General features: G+C 36.9%; 1 protein-coding gene across 1 annotated transcript in view; it reads left to right on the forward strand.

The window, feature by feature from the left end:
- Positions 1–15,207, forward strand: part of LOC127434885 (nuclear receptor-interacting protein 3-like) — a 37,847-nt gene extending 22,640 nt beyond the window's left edge. Inside the window, exons 3-6 of the mRNA XM_051687931.1 lie at positions 8,593–8,675; positions 8,797–8,924; positions 12,409–12,461; positions 13,651–15,207. Of these exons, the coding sequence (XP_051543891.1) occupies positions 8,593–8,675; positions 8,797–8,924; positions 12,409–12,461; positions 13,651–13,770 (384 nt within the window). The 3' untranslated portion in view covers positions 13,771–15,207. The remainder of the gene's footprint in view (positions 1–8,592; positions 8,676–8,796; positions 8,925–12,408; positions 12,462–13,650) is intronic.
- Positions 15,208–18,532: the final 3,325 nt, after the last annotated feature.

Genomic DNA, 18,532 nt, shown 5'->3' on the forward strand with positions numbered 1-18,532 from the left:
TGGGCACTCAATGCACATGTCTGAAGACTTTGTGTGTGCAAACTCACATCCATATATGTGCTCATCTAAAGGATCCTGAACACTTAATATTTCTGTATTTTGTAGTCTAATCCATTCATTTCTAATGGCTGGTAACTTTAGACCGGGAACACAACAATATAAGGATTAAAGACATGATCTTGAAGAAATCAAAATTACAGATGCACATTGGGAGCAATGCCAGTATCGCTCTACAGCTATAGGTATTTTAAATCGTTCTGTTTTACTGTAGAACAGACTGAACCTCATCAAAATCACATCTTGCAGGGCTCTCTCTCCATCACTCTGCATTAATGCAGTGATTGAGCACAGTAAAAATAGACCCTAAATTAAAGCAGATTAAACCCCAGGATTGGGTGTGAACCAAGAGCAGCAAATTTTCTGAGCCAACACAAGCCAGAGATTGACAGTCAAAGGGCAATTCAAGAGTTCAAGACCACCAAGCACATTCTGCATTCAATCAAACTGCAAACACACATGTAAAGTATAATGTACACTCAGTTGAATTAACTAAATATGTTGCCAAGGACAGTCAATTATACAGTTTAGTGGCCATTATACAATTCTATTTGACCATGTAATGCAGAGATTGACCAATCAGAATCAAGTACTCAAGAGAGCTTTGTAATAATGTTCTAAAATAATGGTATTCTATTGAAGTGAAAGCATATTAATGAAAACTCTCTTCAGTGCTTAATGCTTCAGACCGAAAGTGTGCATTGTGAATTAACTGAATACATGCATATTCTTCTTATTATAAATAAACTGAAAGATGGAATGAATCCATTTGTATCTAATTAAAGATTCAATAATGAAGGGCCCGTTAAATGGGGCATCCATGGTACTGCTTTCTCTTATAGAAAGATTCCTTTTACTTTGAGGCAGGGAAGTCATGCACGATTGTGCTTCATGAAGAGCTGTCATTATTATGAAACACAAGTTTTCATCGATACAATGCATCTGTTCCAGTGCACACAAAGAGTGTGGTCCAAAGATCTGAGCTTACTAGTCAAAAATACTGTAAAACGACATTTTTTCCATTTCAAATTGAAAAATTAACTTTAATTGAAATAAAGAATTTCATAATTTAGTATTATGTCGTATGGCTCCCTTTTGCTTTAATGAAAATATGCATTCGCTGACATGGATTCCACAGGTTTGTGCAAAACCTTATGATCCATGTTATCCAACATGATTTGAGAATGTTTCAAAGAGCATCTTTTGTGCTTCAATGAAAGCAAGGAAATCTGGCTTTTATTCATATTTATTTAAATGAGTTAACATGGTCAATGTCACAAATTGGCTTCTTTTATTAGTGACCTAGAAATAGTGCAGAATCTTAAATGTTTCTTATTCGTTTTACATAATAATGTTTCTTTGATTTAAGTTTTTCAAAGTCCTTAAACTTTCTGTTTATTTATTATTTTGAATCTCACATTTTTAAGGTAGGCTTTTGGACCCCACTGTATACATGCACATTTGTAGTAGAGGCAATCAAATAAAGCCATAACAGCCCACACAGTGGAAGTCATCTCACCAAGTTCAGATGTTTTTATAGGGTCCTATAGGAGTTCTGTATTGTTCTTTTTCACGTTTCTTATTTCCTTTTGATTGTGCAATTCAAAACAATAAATAAAAGAAAAATAAAAGAAACACATTATTCCCCTCATGGACATTATTATATCGCAGGGAAAGACACAGAGAAATGAATGAATACTTACAGAGTCACAGCGTGAGTGATCCTGACACACATTCTACTGAGAATCACAGTTTGCCCCATATGGAGTCTCTCAACTGTGCACACTCGATTCGAACGCAAAAACACATGTATTTGTGTGAGCGTATGTGTACCGCAACATTAACGCTTTCAACACAGCATTGTGCATTAGAGATAGCAGAGGAAAAAACATTCTTTGCCTTAGAAGTGTGAAACAATTGCTGAAACTTTGCATGTCTATCAGGGTCACAAATGATCCAGGGCTTAGGGCAAAAATGCCACTGAAAGTGAATTCCTCTTTTTGATTGGTTATCTAACATTTAAAGTTAGATATAATAAATAATAATTATAATCAAATAGTAATATATAGATTATATTGATTATAAATAGATAATTACATAATAATATATCGATAGACAGTGCTAGGCAGATTACTTAATATTTTTTATTACACTTTTAGGTAATCTAATCTGACTACTTTTGGATTATTTATGGATTACCCATTGCATATTTTGATGAAAGTGTAATCAATTATTTTAAATGTATTAAGTAACAATTAACAAGTAACACTCCTTTCATTAAACATTAGTAAAAACAAATAAAAAAATCAAACAGAAACTTTCTATTTGTCAATTGCTTAGTAAAAAAAGGGTGTTAAAAGGGCACAAACATTAACTTCTCAAGATAAAAGACAATGAGAACATGCTTGTATGTTTTATTCTCACCTTTTCTCCCCAATTTGGAATGCCCAATTCCCAATGCCCTCTAAATCCTAGTGGTGGCGTAGTGACTCACCTCAATCTGGGTGGCAGAGGACGAATCTCAATTGCCTTCGCGTCTGAGACCGTCAAACCGCGCATCTTATCACGTGGTTCGTTGAGCACGTTACCACGGAGACATAGTGCGTGTGGAGGCTTCACGCTATTCTCCGCAGCATCCACGCACAACTCACCAAGCGCCCCACCAAGCAAACCATATTATAGTGACCACGAGGAGGTTACCCCACGTGACTCTACCCTACCTAGCAACAGGGCCGATTTGGTTGCTTAGGAGACATGGCTGGAGTCACTCAGCACGCCCTGGATTCGAACTCGCGACTCCAGGGGTGGTGGTCAGTGTCTTTACTTGCTACCCAGGCCCTCCCCAATGCTTGTTTTTTAATTTTAAAAGAATTGTTGTTATTTGGGAATTTAGGAATATGGCTTTTTCTTTTTTATTATCGAGCTTTGAAATAAATTAGTGAATGTTTCTAGATATGATATAGAGATGTACAATTTGTACCTCCTCATAATTATTCATGAGAAGGTGTGGCCTTAACCTAAGACAGGCATTCTGAAGCATGAGCTAAATAGCATTTGCATGGTACAAAATAACAAAGCTGACTGTGATCAATACCTCTGAAATGTTTGTATGCAACATGTGTTTTTACAGAAGATTGTCTAGAGTTATGGACAGATGGATGAGGGCTTGTGTGAAAAACATTATTTTCGATGCAGGGTGAAAATAGTATTTGCTAAACACAAAAGCTTAGCGTATATTTGTACATTCACTCTGAAGCTAAATTTAAAACAGAAACCATAATTCCCTGTGTGTATTTGTGGATTGAAAGCACTTTCAATTTCGGTAGCTACATGCACACATGGCTGTTAAATAAAATATTTAAAATACAGACCGCTCATTTAAAATTAGTACATTACTCACAAGTTATTGCCTTTGGCTGATTGATGATGTAATCAAGAATGTAATAATGTAATCCATAAAAATGTAACTATAGTCTGATTATGCACATTATACTATGTATAAATAATATAAAATATAATGTAATCCAATTACAAGTACTTGATTTTTGTAATCTGATTATGTAATCCATTTAACATATAATTAGTTACTACCCAGCACTGACAATAGAATATACAGTATATTATTGAAGTATCTGACATAATGGTCAACATGTTGTGTAGTTGTATATGTTTAGAAAAACATTTAAGCATAAAAAATAATTAGGTAACAAGGTCCATTTGTTAACATTAGTTAATGCATTAGGTATCATGAATTAACAATGAACAATATATTCTTTACAGCATTTATAAATCTTTGTTAATGTTAGCTAATAAAAATATAATTTTCAGTGTTAGTTCATGTTAGTTCATAGTGCATTAACTAATGTTAACATTTACAACATTTTATTTTAAAAATGTTTTACTATATGTTGAAATTAACATTAACCATGATTAATAAATGCTCAAACAAAGGTCAGTACAAACGTTGATGTTGGCTTGATAAAGCCTGCTCTAAAAGTTTTAGGTGAGAAGGTTTATCTACAGTAAGACAAACAGCCAGCTAGTTAGCTTTAGCTAGCATACATAGATAGACTGTTTGATAGATAGTGAGTAAGCTACTTTCAGAATTTAAGTAAAACCGTAAGTCTGATCAGTTGGAAGGGACATAGCTTACTAAATCAAAACAGTTTGAAAGTCTGTGCAGAGTTTGTTGGCTGTAGCTATAAAGCTGTAGGAGTTACATTTAATAATTTTGGTCTTTGTTTAGGGATTTTGGAAAAACCCTAAGGCTGAAGTGTAGAACAGTATTTTGGCTTTTTCAAGTCAACATAGTAGCCCTCATAAAGGTAAAAATGCAACTAAATCACTTCCAGGGGGCAAATATTGCCATTAATTAAAAAAAAGTTACTTTCTTGACTGATTCTCAGTGTTGTGCTTATTATACGCGGCTTTGGGCCTCTCTCTTATACAGTTGTGCTCAAAAGTTTGCATACCCTTGGAGAATTAGTAATATATATACCATTTTTAAAGAAAACATGAGTGAGCAGGCAAAACACATCTCTTTTATTTCTTTTGGGATTCATATTCAACTGTAGGTTATAACAGAATGGCACAATCATAAAACAAAACATGGCAACAAAGAAAAAAAATTAAATGACCCCTGTTCAAAAGTCTGCATACCCTTAGTTCTTAATACTGTGTATTGCCCCCTTTAGCATCAATGACAGCGTGCAGTCTTTTGTAATAGTTGTCTATGAGGCCCCAAATTCTTGCAGGTGGTATAGCTGCCCATTCGTCTTGGCAAAATGCCTCCAGGTCATGCAAAGTCTTTGGTCGTCTTGCATGAACCGCACGTTTGAGATCTCCCCAGAGTGGATCGATGATATTAAGGTCAGGAGACTGTGATGGCCACTCCAGAACCTTCAACTTTTTCTGCTATAACCACTGGAGGGTCAACTTGGCCTTGTGCTTAGGGTCATTGTCATGCTGGAAAGTCCAAGAGCGTCCCATGCGCAGCTTTCGTGCAGAAGAATGCAAATTGTCAGCCAGTATTTTCTGATAACATGATGCATTCATCTTGCCATCAATTTTCACAAGATTCCCCATGCCTTTAGAGCTCACACACCCCCAAAACATCAGTGAGCCACCACCATGCTTCACAGTGGGGATGGTATTCTTTTCACTACAGGCCTTGTTGACCCCTGTCCAAACATAGCGCTTATGGTTGTGACCATAAAGCTCTATTTTGGTCTCGTCACTCCAAATTACAGTGTGCCAGACGTTGTGGGGCGTGTCAAGGTGTTGTCGGGCATATTGTAACCGGGCTTTTTTGTGGCATTGGCGCAGTAAAGGCTTCTTTCTGGCAACTCGACCATGCAGCTCATTTTTGTTCAAGTATCGTCGTATTGTGCTCCTTGAAACAACCACACCGTCTTTTTCCAGAGCAGCCTGTATTTCTCCTGAGGTTACCTGTGGGTTTTTCTTTGTATCCCAAACAATTCTTCTGGCAGTTGTGTCTGAAATCTTTCTTGGTCTACCTGACCTTGGCTTGGTATCAAGAGATCCCCGAATTTTCCACTTCTTAATAAGTGATTGAACAGTACTGACTGGCATTTTCAAGGCTTTGGATATCTTTTTATATCCTTTTCCATCTTTATACAGTTCCATTACCTTGTTATGCAGGTCTTTTGACAGTTCTTTTCTGCTCCCCATGGCTCAGTATCTAGCCTACTCAGTGCATCCACATGAGAGCTAATAAACTCATTGACTATTTATACACAGACACTAATTGCAATTTAAAAAGTTAATCTTATTTTTCCATGTAAACCTGTGTGTGTCACCTTGTGTGTCTGTAACAAAGCCAAACATTCAAGGGTATGTAAACTTTTGATCAGGGTGATTTGCGTGATTTCTGTTATCATTATTATTTAAAAAGGAGCCAAACAACTATGTGATAATAAATGGCTTCATATGATCACTATCCATAAATAAAAGACAGTTTTTTTTGCAATTTTCAAAATCAATGCTAAAATTTCACTATTTCTGCCAGGGTATGCAAACTTTTGAGCACAACTGTATATATGGGCAGTCGCGGGTTGCATTTTTTGGGCTTACTTTCAGAATACAAATACATTTTTTGGGCGTGCTGGCTCTTGGTCCGTTTAGCACAATAAATCCAGTAATATAGCCAGTTATAGTAATGAAATGTTTAAATTATTTAAAAAATGTAATTATTGAAAAGACACACACACAAAGCATGGGGTCGCTTATTTGCGCTTATTTTTGTGAGACAAGTCACTTGTGCTTGTTTTGTCAGACCAGACTGCTGCTTTCTCTTGCAAAATATGCAACATACTAGTGGGGATGGAACAATGTGTGAGAGGGGCTTAACGGCCCCCTCTATGTGTGCATAGTGAGGTTAACGCTCTGGAAAGAGAGAAAATACGTCCCACTCTTAATGTGGTAGGAAAGTTGTGGTGGTGACTGCTTACACAGGCTTCACACCTTGAGTGACAGGAAACTCAAAGACGCAGCAACAAAGCTTTCATCCACTTATTATCTTTAACGGTGGAACAGTGCTGACGCTGCTTGGATCACTCACTCATTAAATATGCAAATAGCAAAGATGAATAGCGCAGACCCAGAGTGTCACAACATTGTAGCTGTGTGGGCCAACGTGTAGGTGAAGCCATATTGTCTTCAAGTCCTCATGCATGCTGAGAGACCATATGCCACAAACAGACTACAAATACCTTGAAATATCTCTACTGTTGCTTCCCCCCACAGTGCAAATTAATGACTAATAGATTTAAAGGAACAGCTCACCTACAGTACATATAAGTTCTGTCTTTATTTACACACCCTCAAGTTTAGCTGTATTTCCTGGATACTCTTGAGTGGTTAAAAAGGCTGCTGAGCTCCAAACATGGCCATACAAATCGCATGCTATACTAAGTCTTCTGAAACCATGTGATAGCTTTGTGGAAGGTTCTCACCCTGTTTGAACAATGAATTTCCATGACATCTCATTGAAAGTTTCCAGTCATTTGTGATTTAGAAATCATTTTGATTCAGATTTGCAGATGAATCATTTAGACCGACTAATTCACTGAAAAGAACTGACTCAAAAGAACGATTCACTGACAAATCGGACATCACCATGACTTGCAAGTTCTTTTTTTACTCTACATAAGAGCGATAATTAGCTCATGAAATACTTTACAGCAGAGAAAAACTACAAAAATATAGTATATTCATTATAGAAATTTCCATGAGTTTTGTATGAATTTTAAGATTTGATTAATTTCTATTACTTTTCCAGACTTGGAAAACACAATTTTAAAATTCCCTGATATTTTCCCAGGTTTTCCGTGACAATGGTAACCCAGTTTGTGCGAGAAACAGACTGAAATGTAAAACATTATTCACTGAAAAAAAAACATTAAAAAATGAGAGATGATAGCTTTGATGGAGGGGAAGTTTTTCAGTGAATAACAATTCAAATTCTAAACCATTAAACACAATTCAAATCATATGGCCGTTCCTCACACAAAGCTAAAACTTTTCGTGGTGACACTTTACAATAAGGTTGTATACAGTGTTAAGTTTTCTTTTTTGTTCCATGGAAGAAAGACAGTCATACGGTTTTTTAAACAGCATGGGTTAAATAATGCCAAAATGTTCATTGTTTGGTAAACTATTCCTTTATGAAGCTCTCTGCTCCTCATTCAAAACAGAACATATAGTGCTGGAAGTGAGGAGAAAGAAAGAAGGAAAATAAGGCTTCATGAATGTATGATTAGGGGTTATTAAGCATTTGACTGCACAAAGGAGTAGAGTGCATGAAATAGGAGAGGTCATTACAGTTGTGATGACACATTATAAGCCGCCTCTATTGTGTGTGTGTGGCTGATTTGACAGAATTTAAATGCTTGACAAGATCCATCAGGAAATGAACGGATGGCCAATCAGTTAAAAAACAATCCACGAAGTCCACTAATATCAAACAAATAGTTTACACATAAATGTCAAACAAACAGCATGAACAGGCACTCTTCACCTTTCAAACAGCACACACTGCAAAAGCACAGGATCGTAATTTATCTGATGAGCTCTGAATTCTGCAAGCACTGATGGAATCTCAGGTTAAAGTACAGACTGAAAATAAACCAGCTCAGTGAAGTGAGACATCAGGAGCTTCCACAGAGTGGTACATTATTAACAACAGCTATTATGTGCATATAATTAAACATACTGAGCTATCAATCACAATACTGCCAGACAATGCACAATCAGACTAACAGAAAAAAACTGTGAAATAAAAAAGCTCTAAAACCAATATAATGTAATGAAGAATTAAAGCATATTTAAAAGATCGGGAAGCTGATATATTTTCTTCAGTGTGTGTGTCAGATTGGCATCTGTGTGAAACTTCTAGGCAGGCTGAGCTATGTTGTCATACTCTGGCTGATAATGTGTCTTTTTCCTGCAACATGAAAAGTGTGAAAAAGGTATCAAGATAGAAAATTGGGTGAACAGCAAATATTTATTTTGCAGTGTGAAGATGCAGAGGTGATGTTGTCCATAAACACAGGATGCCAACACAACCACATCTCGACAACATGCTGCAGAAGTCTAGGGTAAGTCTGTTACAACTGAACCTTAATCAACAACTTGAAAGGAAAATCAAAATCATGTACTGTATATATCAATATGTCTACATATCATATAGAAAAATGTTCTTGTGTGTGTCCATTGCAGATTGAAAACTACCCAAGAAGACAAGTCCAGTGGGAAGCTGCCTCTCTGTGATTCCACAGTGAAGACAGTGCAGTCCCTGCACCTGCAGTTGGGCAGAGAAAGAGTGCAGTGCACTGCCCAGGTCATAGGTCAGACCTCAAAGTCTTTACATTTCTAGGTCAATTCTGAAATAAATTTAATAAATTTCCTACATAAAAAAAAAAAAAAAAAATGGCTTGCCGAGTTTTAAAACTGACTGTCCAGGAAACATGCCATCATCCAGTTGATTACCATATCAGCTTGTTTACATGATTAGTCAAGTGAATCCTTAAAGGGATAGTTCACCCAAAAATGAAAATTCTCTCATCATTTACTCACCCTCATGCCATCCCAGATGTGTACGACTTTATCTTCTACTGAACACAAAAATAAGATTTTTAGAAGAATATCTCAGCTCTGTAGGTCCATATAAAGCAAGTGAATGGTGTCCAAAAATGTCAAGCTCCAAAAAGCAGATAAAGGCAGCATAAAAGTAATATATAAGACTCCATTGGTTAAATCCATGTCTTCTGAAGAAATCCAGAACCGTGTGAGAACAGACCAAAAACGTATTTGCAGTCTCTAGGCACGATCATGATTTCAAGCTCGATTACACTTCCTAGTGCTTGACCCATGCGCAGAGGGCTATATGGTGCTAGGAAGTGTAATCAAGCTTGAAATTATGATTGTCAAGAAGACTGCAGATGTCAAGATTTATAGTGAAAAAGAAGTTATATTTTGGTCTGTTCTCATGCAAAACAGTTTGGATCACTTCAGAAGACATGGATTAAACCACTGGAGTCTAATTTATTACTTTTATGCTGCCTTTATGTGCCTTTGGAGTTTCAACGTTTTGGTCACCATTCCCTTGCATTATATAGCCCTACAGAGCTGAGATATTCTTCTAAAAATCGTTTCGTTTGTGTTCTGCAGAATACAGAAAGTCATGCACATCTAGGTTGAGTAAATGATGAGATAATGTCATTTTTGGGTGAACTATCCCTTTAATATCTATGAGAAAATACTAAGCTTCAAAGTGACATTATTTACAAAAACATTACCAAGATATGCAAGAATCTGCAAGACTTTTTCACATCCCTTCACATTATTATTCCCAGACTGATATACAGGTGCATCTCAATAAATTAGAATGTTGTGGAAAAGTTCATTTATTTCAGTAATTCAACTCAAATTGTGAAACTTGTGTATTAAATAAATTCAATGCACACAGACTGAAGTAGTTTAAGTCTTTGGTTCTTTTAATTGTGATGATTTTGGCTCACATTTAACAAAAACCCACCAATTCACTATCTCAAAAAATTAGAATACATCATAAGACCAATAAAAAAAACATTTTTAGTGAATTGTTGGCCTTATGGAAAGTATGTTCATTTACTGTATATGTACTCAATACTTGGTAGGGGCTCCTTTTGCTTTAATTACTGCCTCAATTCGGCGTGGCATGGAGGTGATCAGTTTGTGGCACTGCTGAGGTGGTATGGAAGCCCAGGTTTCTTTGACAGTGGCCTTCAGCTCATCTGCATTTTTTGGTCTCTTGTTTCTCATTTTCCTCTTGACAATACCCCATAGATTCTCTATGGGGTTCAGGTCTGGTGAGTTTGCTGGCCAGTCAAGCACACCAACACCATGGTCATTTAACCAACTTTTGGTGCTTTTGGCAGTGTGGGCAGGTGCCAAATCTTGCTGGAAAATGAAATCAGCATCTTTAAAAAGCTGGTCAGCAGAAGGAAGCATGAAGTGCTCCAAAATGTCTTGGTAAACGGGTGCAGTGACTTTGGTTTTCAAAAAACACAATGGACCAACACCAGCAGATGACATTGCACCCCAAATCATCACAGACTGTGGAAACTTAACACTGGACTTCAAGCAACTTGGGCTATGAGCTTCTCCACCCTTCCTCCAGACTCTAGGACCTTGGTTTCCAAATGAAATACAAAACTTGCTCTCATCTGAAAAGAGGACTTTGGACCACTGGGCAACAGTCCAGTTCTTCTTCTCCTTAGCCCAGGCAAGACGCCTCTGACGTTGTCTGTGGTTCAGGAGTGGCTTAACAAGAGGAATACGACAACTGTAGCCAAATTCCTTGACATGTCTGTGTGTGGTGGCTCTTGATGCCTTGACCCCAGCCTCAGTCCATTCCTTGTGAAGTTCACCCAAATTCTTGAATCGATTTTGCTTGACAATCCTCATAAGGCTGCGGTTCTCTTGGTTGGTTGTGCATCTTTTTCTTCCACACTTTTTCCTTCCACTCAACTTTCTGTTAACATGCTTGGATACAGCACTCTGTGAACAGCCAATTGGCAATGAATGTTTGTGGCTTACCCTCCTTGTGAAGGGTGTCAGTGATTGTCTTCTGGACAACTGTCAGATCAGCAGTCTTCCCCATGATTGTGTAGCCTAGTGAACCAAACTGAGAGACCATTTTGAAGGCTCAGGAAACCTTTGTAGGTGTTTTGAGTCGATTAGCTGATTGGCATGTCACCATATTCTAATTTTTTGAGATAGTGAATTGGTGGGTTTTTGTTAAATGTGAGCCAAAATCATCACAATTAAAAGAACCAAAGACTTAAACTACTTCAGTCTGTGTGCATTGAATGTATTTAATACACGAGTTTCACAATTTGAGTTGAATTACTGAAATAAATGAACTTTTCCATGACATTCTAATTTATTGAGATGCACCTGTATGTCTGTTATTTGCGCATGCACACTCCTTTAAGGAAAATCTTACACCAGAGAGCTTTGACATATAATTTACCATTTTATCTGGGCTCAGTTTGGTGTATGTTTGAATACACCCAACTGAATGTACTGTATGTAAATCATGATCTCAAGATTTGTTTTTTTTAATCTAAAGTTTAGGCTTAAATGCTTGAAATTAGTTTTGTAAACAAACATAAACTGTGAAGTTGATGGCTAATTATGAATTTTCTCATAAAACTCCTTTCATCAGCATCTCAGGTCGCACCTCATGAAGTTAGGTAAGCTGACTGCCCAAAGTGCACAGAGCTGTTATTAATGGAAAGGGTGGCTACTTTGGAGAAATGAAGATGGGTTTGGATGAGTTTAACATTTGTTTTGATCACTGCATACTTCTATCTGTCGTACAGTATTTCATAGTAATGGAAAATATTAGTAGGTGTGTCTAAACTTTTGACTCTATTGCAGAGACATATTTAGGGCACTATCCTTAAGAGCTGGGTGCTCACTCATACACTATATCATCTGAAGAATTTTAGATAGCATTAATGCGAGAAACTATATTGCTCTTCAGCTTGTTCGTACATTAAGCTTTCGGAGTTAGCCATTGACCTTTTTCAGTTCAGACAACAGTTCTGGATTGCTTGGATAGAGAACAGTAGGCAGCACAGAAGAATGTATAACAAGTCCCAGAACAGAGGGGTACATGACCTGGGCATGGTATTTTGAGCATGCTTCGCATACAGATGTAATACAAAAGCTATAAATGAGGACAGTTTTACCAAGCCTCCTCATGTGCTACTGGGGATATATATCTCTTTCTCTGTGTCCTTATCTCCCACATGCTGAGCCTCATTTGTTCTCTGTTCACAGAGGATGCCACATTTGAGGTGTGTCTGGGCCTACAGACTCTGCTGGAACTCAAAGTAAGCATTTAATTGTCTTTTCTCTGTTCTGTTTTTGTATTCCACATCTTCTTCAGAGTCTTGTATTGTTAGAATGTGTAACATGGATTTCTAAACCGCAAGTCTATAGCTTTTTTTTTTTTTTTAAACTCTTCGCCTTCATTTTTAAATGCATGTTTAGCTACTACAAATTGTGTTTGTGATTCCGATCACCATGATAAAGGTATACTATACATTAATATAACAATCTTATATTGTCACTTAGAGGCAAAATTGAAACTGAAAAAACTGCCTCAAATTACTTGGCTTTAGTGTGGATTTTTGTAGTTAATGCAATTTTCACACTATATGTTTTCTCTGAACCTGAGCATTGTTGGGCCAAACCCATCTGTCACTTGACAATTCATAGTCTAAGAGACCTGATTTCACTCATCACAGTTTTGAACTGTGCAATTACTGTGTTTTGTCTTTGCATCGCAGTATAGTCTTGATATAATTGTCCATTTTAATTTTCATTTCTAGTTAATGTGGCTTGCAGGCTGTGAAAATCAAAGAGGCTTTGAAATTATCTCAGGAAATCATTTTTAATATAATGTTTACTGTTAAAAAACAAGTATTCCACAACAGAAAACAAAAAGTATCTCAGAAACTCAGAAACATTTGCTTTCAAAACTGGTCTAAAACAGTCAAGAAGCAAAAGGACTGTTTGTTTAAAGCTACATTAAATGGGTTCTGATACAGAGTGGCTTTATACACAAAGGGTGAGTTGGCTTATCAGTATATACGTATCTAATTATAAGAGCTGAATATGCTTTATGATTTTTTTAAATGCCAGGGGGGAAAATTCCCCTTCATTGCATGAAGTTATGAGGAGCAAGCTGCTATTAAAGGAAGAGAAAATCCTTTAAATTACAATAGAGTGAGAAAATGGGAGAGAAAGCTAGAGAAGGAAAGTGTGGAGGATAGTAGCCGTATATGCAAATTATCATTTTTGTGAGAAAAAAGGATTCCTGAAGCCAACGTGAGCTTCTGAGCAGAAAATAAACAGTAAAATGAGATAGATGGTCATAAAGAGACAATATCAAAAAGCAACTAGACAAGAAAAGTTCATGGATGGATGGATGGATGGGTGGATGGGTGGATGGATTTCAGTAGAAGTCTATGGACGTCTACACTTCATGTAACACAATGACCTACTTTTCATCCCCAGTGTTGTGTGGATCTCAACTCCAGAGTGCTCCGTCTCCATAGCACAGAGGAAGAGCTTCCCTTCCTGGATCCACCTGCTTGCAGCCAGTGCCATCACCATGACAACAACAAAAACATGTGACCTCAGACCATTGTGCCCAACAACCGCCATAACCCGTACTCATGTATCCAGAGAGGAAGATCATGGAAGGAAGAGCCTGTGCCTGGATTGTAGTTTACCCTTGTGCCAGATCAACATAGACAGGACTTTCCTTTCCTTCTTCTTTGTTTATTTCTGTGCTATTTACACAAATTTGCCAACTATGATTTTTTTTTTCTGCTGTGCTAAATTAGTTTGAATTTAGTGTAATAAAGCTCATGAGGAGGAAGATTGTGTTCTGACATAGTAAACTGCCTTTTTCAAAATTAAAAACAGGTGTACAAACAGTTAATCCGTGAGGAATTGAGTTTATTTTTTAAAGTTAATATTCTCAAACTGGTGATTTTAATTACAAAGCAAGTAAATTACCTTCTTGTACACTATTGCGATTGAGAATTCATGGGACGATTTCGACAGAATTTCTTTGTTTGCCAAGGCTACATACTTAAAGATCAAGTGATTTTCTAAACAATCACAGACCCTTCGATTTTAAACATTTAAATTGGTCGAAACAATCAAAGGTTTGAGGAAAATTATTTCACAAAACTGCAAATTTAGCTGGACATCTTTACCCCACAACTGCCTTTCACTTAACAAATACTGTGTTTTTGCCCAGCGTTCCTTTTAGAGCGGTGAATCAATCTTTAAATGATAAGATGGACTTTTACCAATCCAATCAAATGTTAATTGAGCTCTTGGGCTGGACTACATTCTAAAGCGCCCAAACAAAACATTCCATCAGCATGATTTTATAGACTTCCTTCTTTGTATTTTTCTGTGTTTTGCGTAAATCAGTATGAGAGTGTGTGTAGGACGAGCTGAAATGCTTTTCTGTTGTTCACCTGCATGTGATTACTATTACAAATATTCAGTCTTAGATAAACAATCAGTTCCTCCTTTTTTAGACGAATTCTGCAGAGCAACACTGTAAAAAAATTATTTGTCTTAATCAGCATGTCTTCTGTTTCCAGTAAAACAAAATTAATTAATTTAGAACCAAAACTGCATAATATATTTAAGTGAACGTTCACCCAAAAATTAGTATTCTGTTATTATTTACTCACCCTCATGTTGTTCCAAACCTGCTTGAATTTTTATTTTGTATTTTTTAACACAAAAGGAGATGTTAGGCAGAATGTTTGGGACTGGCATACTCAGTCACCATTCACTTGCATTGCATAGAAAAAAATACAAAAAGAAAAGTCAGACAATTTTGGAAATTTGTATACTGTTTTGTCTTTGTCTTTTTTTAAGCATAAATCAACAATAGAACAAGACAAAACAACATGTTAACACAATTTCACAATTCTTAAGGGAATTAATCTTGTTTTAAAGGGATAGTTCACCCAAAAATGAAAATTTTCTCATCATTTACTCATCCTCATGCCATTCCAGATGTGTATGACTTTCGTTCTTCTCCTGAACACAAACAAAGATTTTTAGAAGAATATTTCAGCTCTGTAGGTCCATACAGTGCAAGTGAATGGTGTCCAGAACTTTGAAGGTCCAAAAAGCACATAAAAGCAGCATAAAAGTAATACATAAGACTCCAGTGGTTAAATCCATGTCTTCAGAAGCAATATAATAAGTGTGGGTGAGAAACAGATCAATATTTAAGTCCTTTTTTACTATAAATCTCCACTTTCAGGTTTTTCTTCTTTTGTTTTTGGCAATTCACATGCATATCACCACATAATGGGCAGAAAGGAGAATACATATTAAAAAAGGACTTAAATATTGACATTTTCTCACTCACACTTATCATATCACCTCATAAGACATTGATTAAACCACTGGAGTCTTATGAATTACTTTTATGCTGCCTTTATGTGCTTTCTGAAGCTTCAAAGTTCTGGACACCATTCACTTGCAATATAAGGACCAACAGAGCTGAAATATTCTTCTAAAAATCTTTGTTTGTATTCAGGAGAAGAACGAAAGTCATACACATCTGGAATGGCATGAGGGCGAGTAAATGCTGAGATAATTTTCATTTTTGGGTGAACTATCCCTTTTAGGATGTTTTTAGATGTTTTTACTAGAAAACAAGCCAAAAGTACTGATTAAGAAAATATTGTTTTTGCAGTGTAGACTTACAGGTGCAAACCCTGTTCTTTTTCTACTCTTGGATTGTATTTGTCTTCATAACTGGAGGCTTTTCTCCACCACCAACGCCTTGCTCATTGTTTTGTTTGCTCAGTCACAAGCACAACTACGACTGTATTAGTACGGCCAAGAAAAGCACTTGTCTCATCTCCCATTGAAATATTATGCCAACCAATGACCGAAAGGGCATCTATGACCCTTATAAATGGTGGGAATAATTAAACGCTCAATCATCCTAATCATCTATCCTCTTAGCATTATGGATGACCTTTAAGCAGAGGACATCCATATACCGATTACTTGTTCTTCTCTGATGTACCGCATTTATTACTCTGTGTGAGGGCCAACTGTACGAAAATAGTTTATTTTTGGTGTGGTTTTGTTTTTGTTTCCTTTTCTCTGAACAGTATTTTCTCTGTCTAAATAAAATAAATATGTATTCTGGCTATGAAGGTCTCTAGTGTTTACTCACTGAATGGAATCAATGCACACATAGCAAGAATTGCAAGAATCTCAAATCGAGGCTAATCACACCTACACAACTGTTGGTAATGGATAAACAACAGTGAAACCACTGTTCTAATGCTCTGCACTGTTCCACTTGTTGGCTCACGTTCTCATTGCCATGATTTTGGTTTGCCCGGGGCAGTCAACAGGCTATTTTAAGCTTCTTTCATTGGATGATGGATAGAAAAGATGTTCCAACAACCATCGAGAGCCACAAAAGATGACATATATATATATATATATATAATTCAGAAAATTAAAAAGCATTATATTATTGTGGCAGAGACGTTAAGCATAAGTCAATACAAAAAGTGGCTTTAGAATCCAATGTATTGTTTATTTGCATATTATTGAACATAAGACAATCATTGGCCTACAGTTCACAGCAATCCATTTTGCAACTGAATTTGTTTATCAGTCCGAGATTTATTATGAGGGCTTGTCTAAGGTTAGGGGGTAGGGTTAGGTCAATGTACATCTGCGTAAGACGGATGCTTTTGGAGCGTCTCACTTTGGTTGCGTTGAGTCATAAACATACAGTTTTTTTGGTCGCTGTGTCAAGTTAAACCTAGTTTAGTACTTAGAAAAACACGTACTGAGATCCCGATGTTTGGATTTTCGCTCAATCAAGCTGTGTTTTGAATGCAAGAACGCATCCTCGTGTTGTGCTGTATGCTGAAGGGTTGGTTTGTTTTCTGTTTAAGCTGCGCTTTGCCTATACAGCTGCAGTTTTGCATACTGCCCCCTGGAGAAAACAGGTGGTACTATATGCTTGAATTGCTAAGATGGAAGGAAAATTACTTCTTATGGTCTGGGGACATGATTAATTGCATGAAAATGTGTTAAATCGACAGCCCTAGTTTATACCAGCATTTGAAGCCATAACTCAGGTGTTCATGTAAATACTTTAAGTTCCTATGCAGGAACTAAAGACAACTTGATATCAATATTTACCCCAATTACTTTGTTTATATATGTTCCTGGTCTTATTGTGCAAGAATTACATTTACGCATTTGGCAGATGCTTTTATCCAAAGTGACTTACAGTGCACTTATTACAGGGACAATTCCCCTGGAGTAAGCTGGAGTTAAGTGCCTTACTCAAGGACACAATGGTGGTGGCTGTGGGGATCGAACCAGCAACCTTGATTACCAGTTATGTGCTTTAGTCCACTACGCCACCACCACTCTAGTATACATCTGTGCGTGTTATTCTAACTCTTGGCTGCAGAATAACAGATAATACTGTAGAGCCTCAGTGCCACCCAGAGAGCAAAAACATTTTTTTATCCAGGCAGTGCTCACAAACAGTTAGTGATGGGCTCTGCTTCTTCAAAACCCACTGTGTAACGGGGGGCCTGTGGCGTTTTCTTCTGACTCAGTGCACATGCCACATCCTGTCTAGTTTTACCGGTGCCCTAAAAAGATGCAAATTTCCAGAACTGCTGCTTTGCCAAAGTACAAGTTATTCACACACTTCACGCATCTGACATTTATATAAACACTTGCGAATCTCTGAATTAAAAAAAGTGCTTATAACTTACATGTGTAATGCATAATTTTTGACACAGGTATATATACTGTGTAATTCAACTGTATGAATCACTTCTGGCAATGCGATCACAACACATGCACACTACCAGACAAAGATTTGGACACACTTGACTGAATTTACAGTATGTTTCTCATGATCTTTTGATTTAAAAACATATGCTTAAATGCTTAGAATTATTTTTGTAGACAAATATAAATTGTGCCTATGTATCAAATTATTTTCATATAGAACTACATTTTTGTTTTATTTATTAATATACACTATATTGCCAAAAGTATTCGCTCACCCATCCAAATAATTGAATTCAGGTGTTCCAATCACTTCCATGGCCACAGGTGTATAAAATGAAGCACCTAGGCATGCAGACTGCTTCTACAAACATTTGTGAAAGAATGGGCCGCTCTCAGGAGCTCAGTGAATTCCAGCGTGGTACTGTGATAGGATGCCACCTGTGCAACAAGTCCAGTCGTGAAATTTCCACGCTACTAAATATTCCACAGTCAACTGTCAGTGGTATTATAACAAAGTGGAAGCGATTGGGAATGACAGCAACTCAGCCACGAAGTGGTAGGCCAC

The sequence above is a fragment of the Myxocyprinus asiaticus genome, chromosome 45, assembly GCF_019703515.2.
Source record: "Myxocyprinus asiaticus isolate MX2 ecotype Aquarium Trade chromosome 45, UBuf_Myxa_2, whole genome shotgun sequence".
Classification (NCBI taxonomy): domain Eukaryota; kingdom Metazoa; phylum Chordata; class Actinopteri; order Cypriniformes; family Catostomidae; genus Myxocyprinus; species Myxocyprinus asiaticus.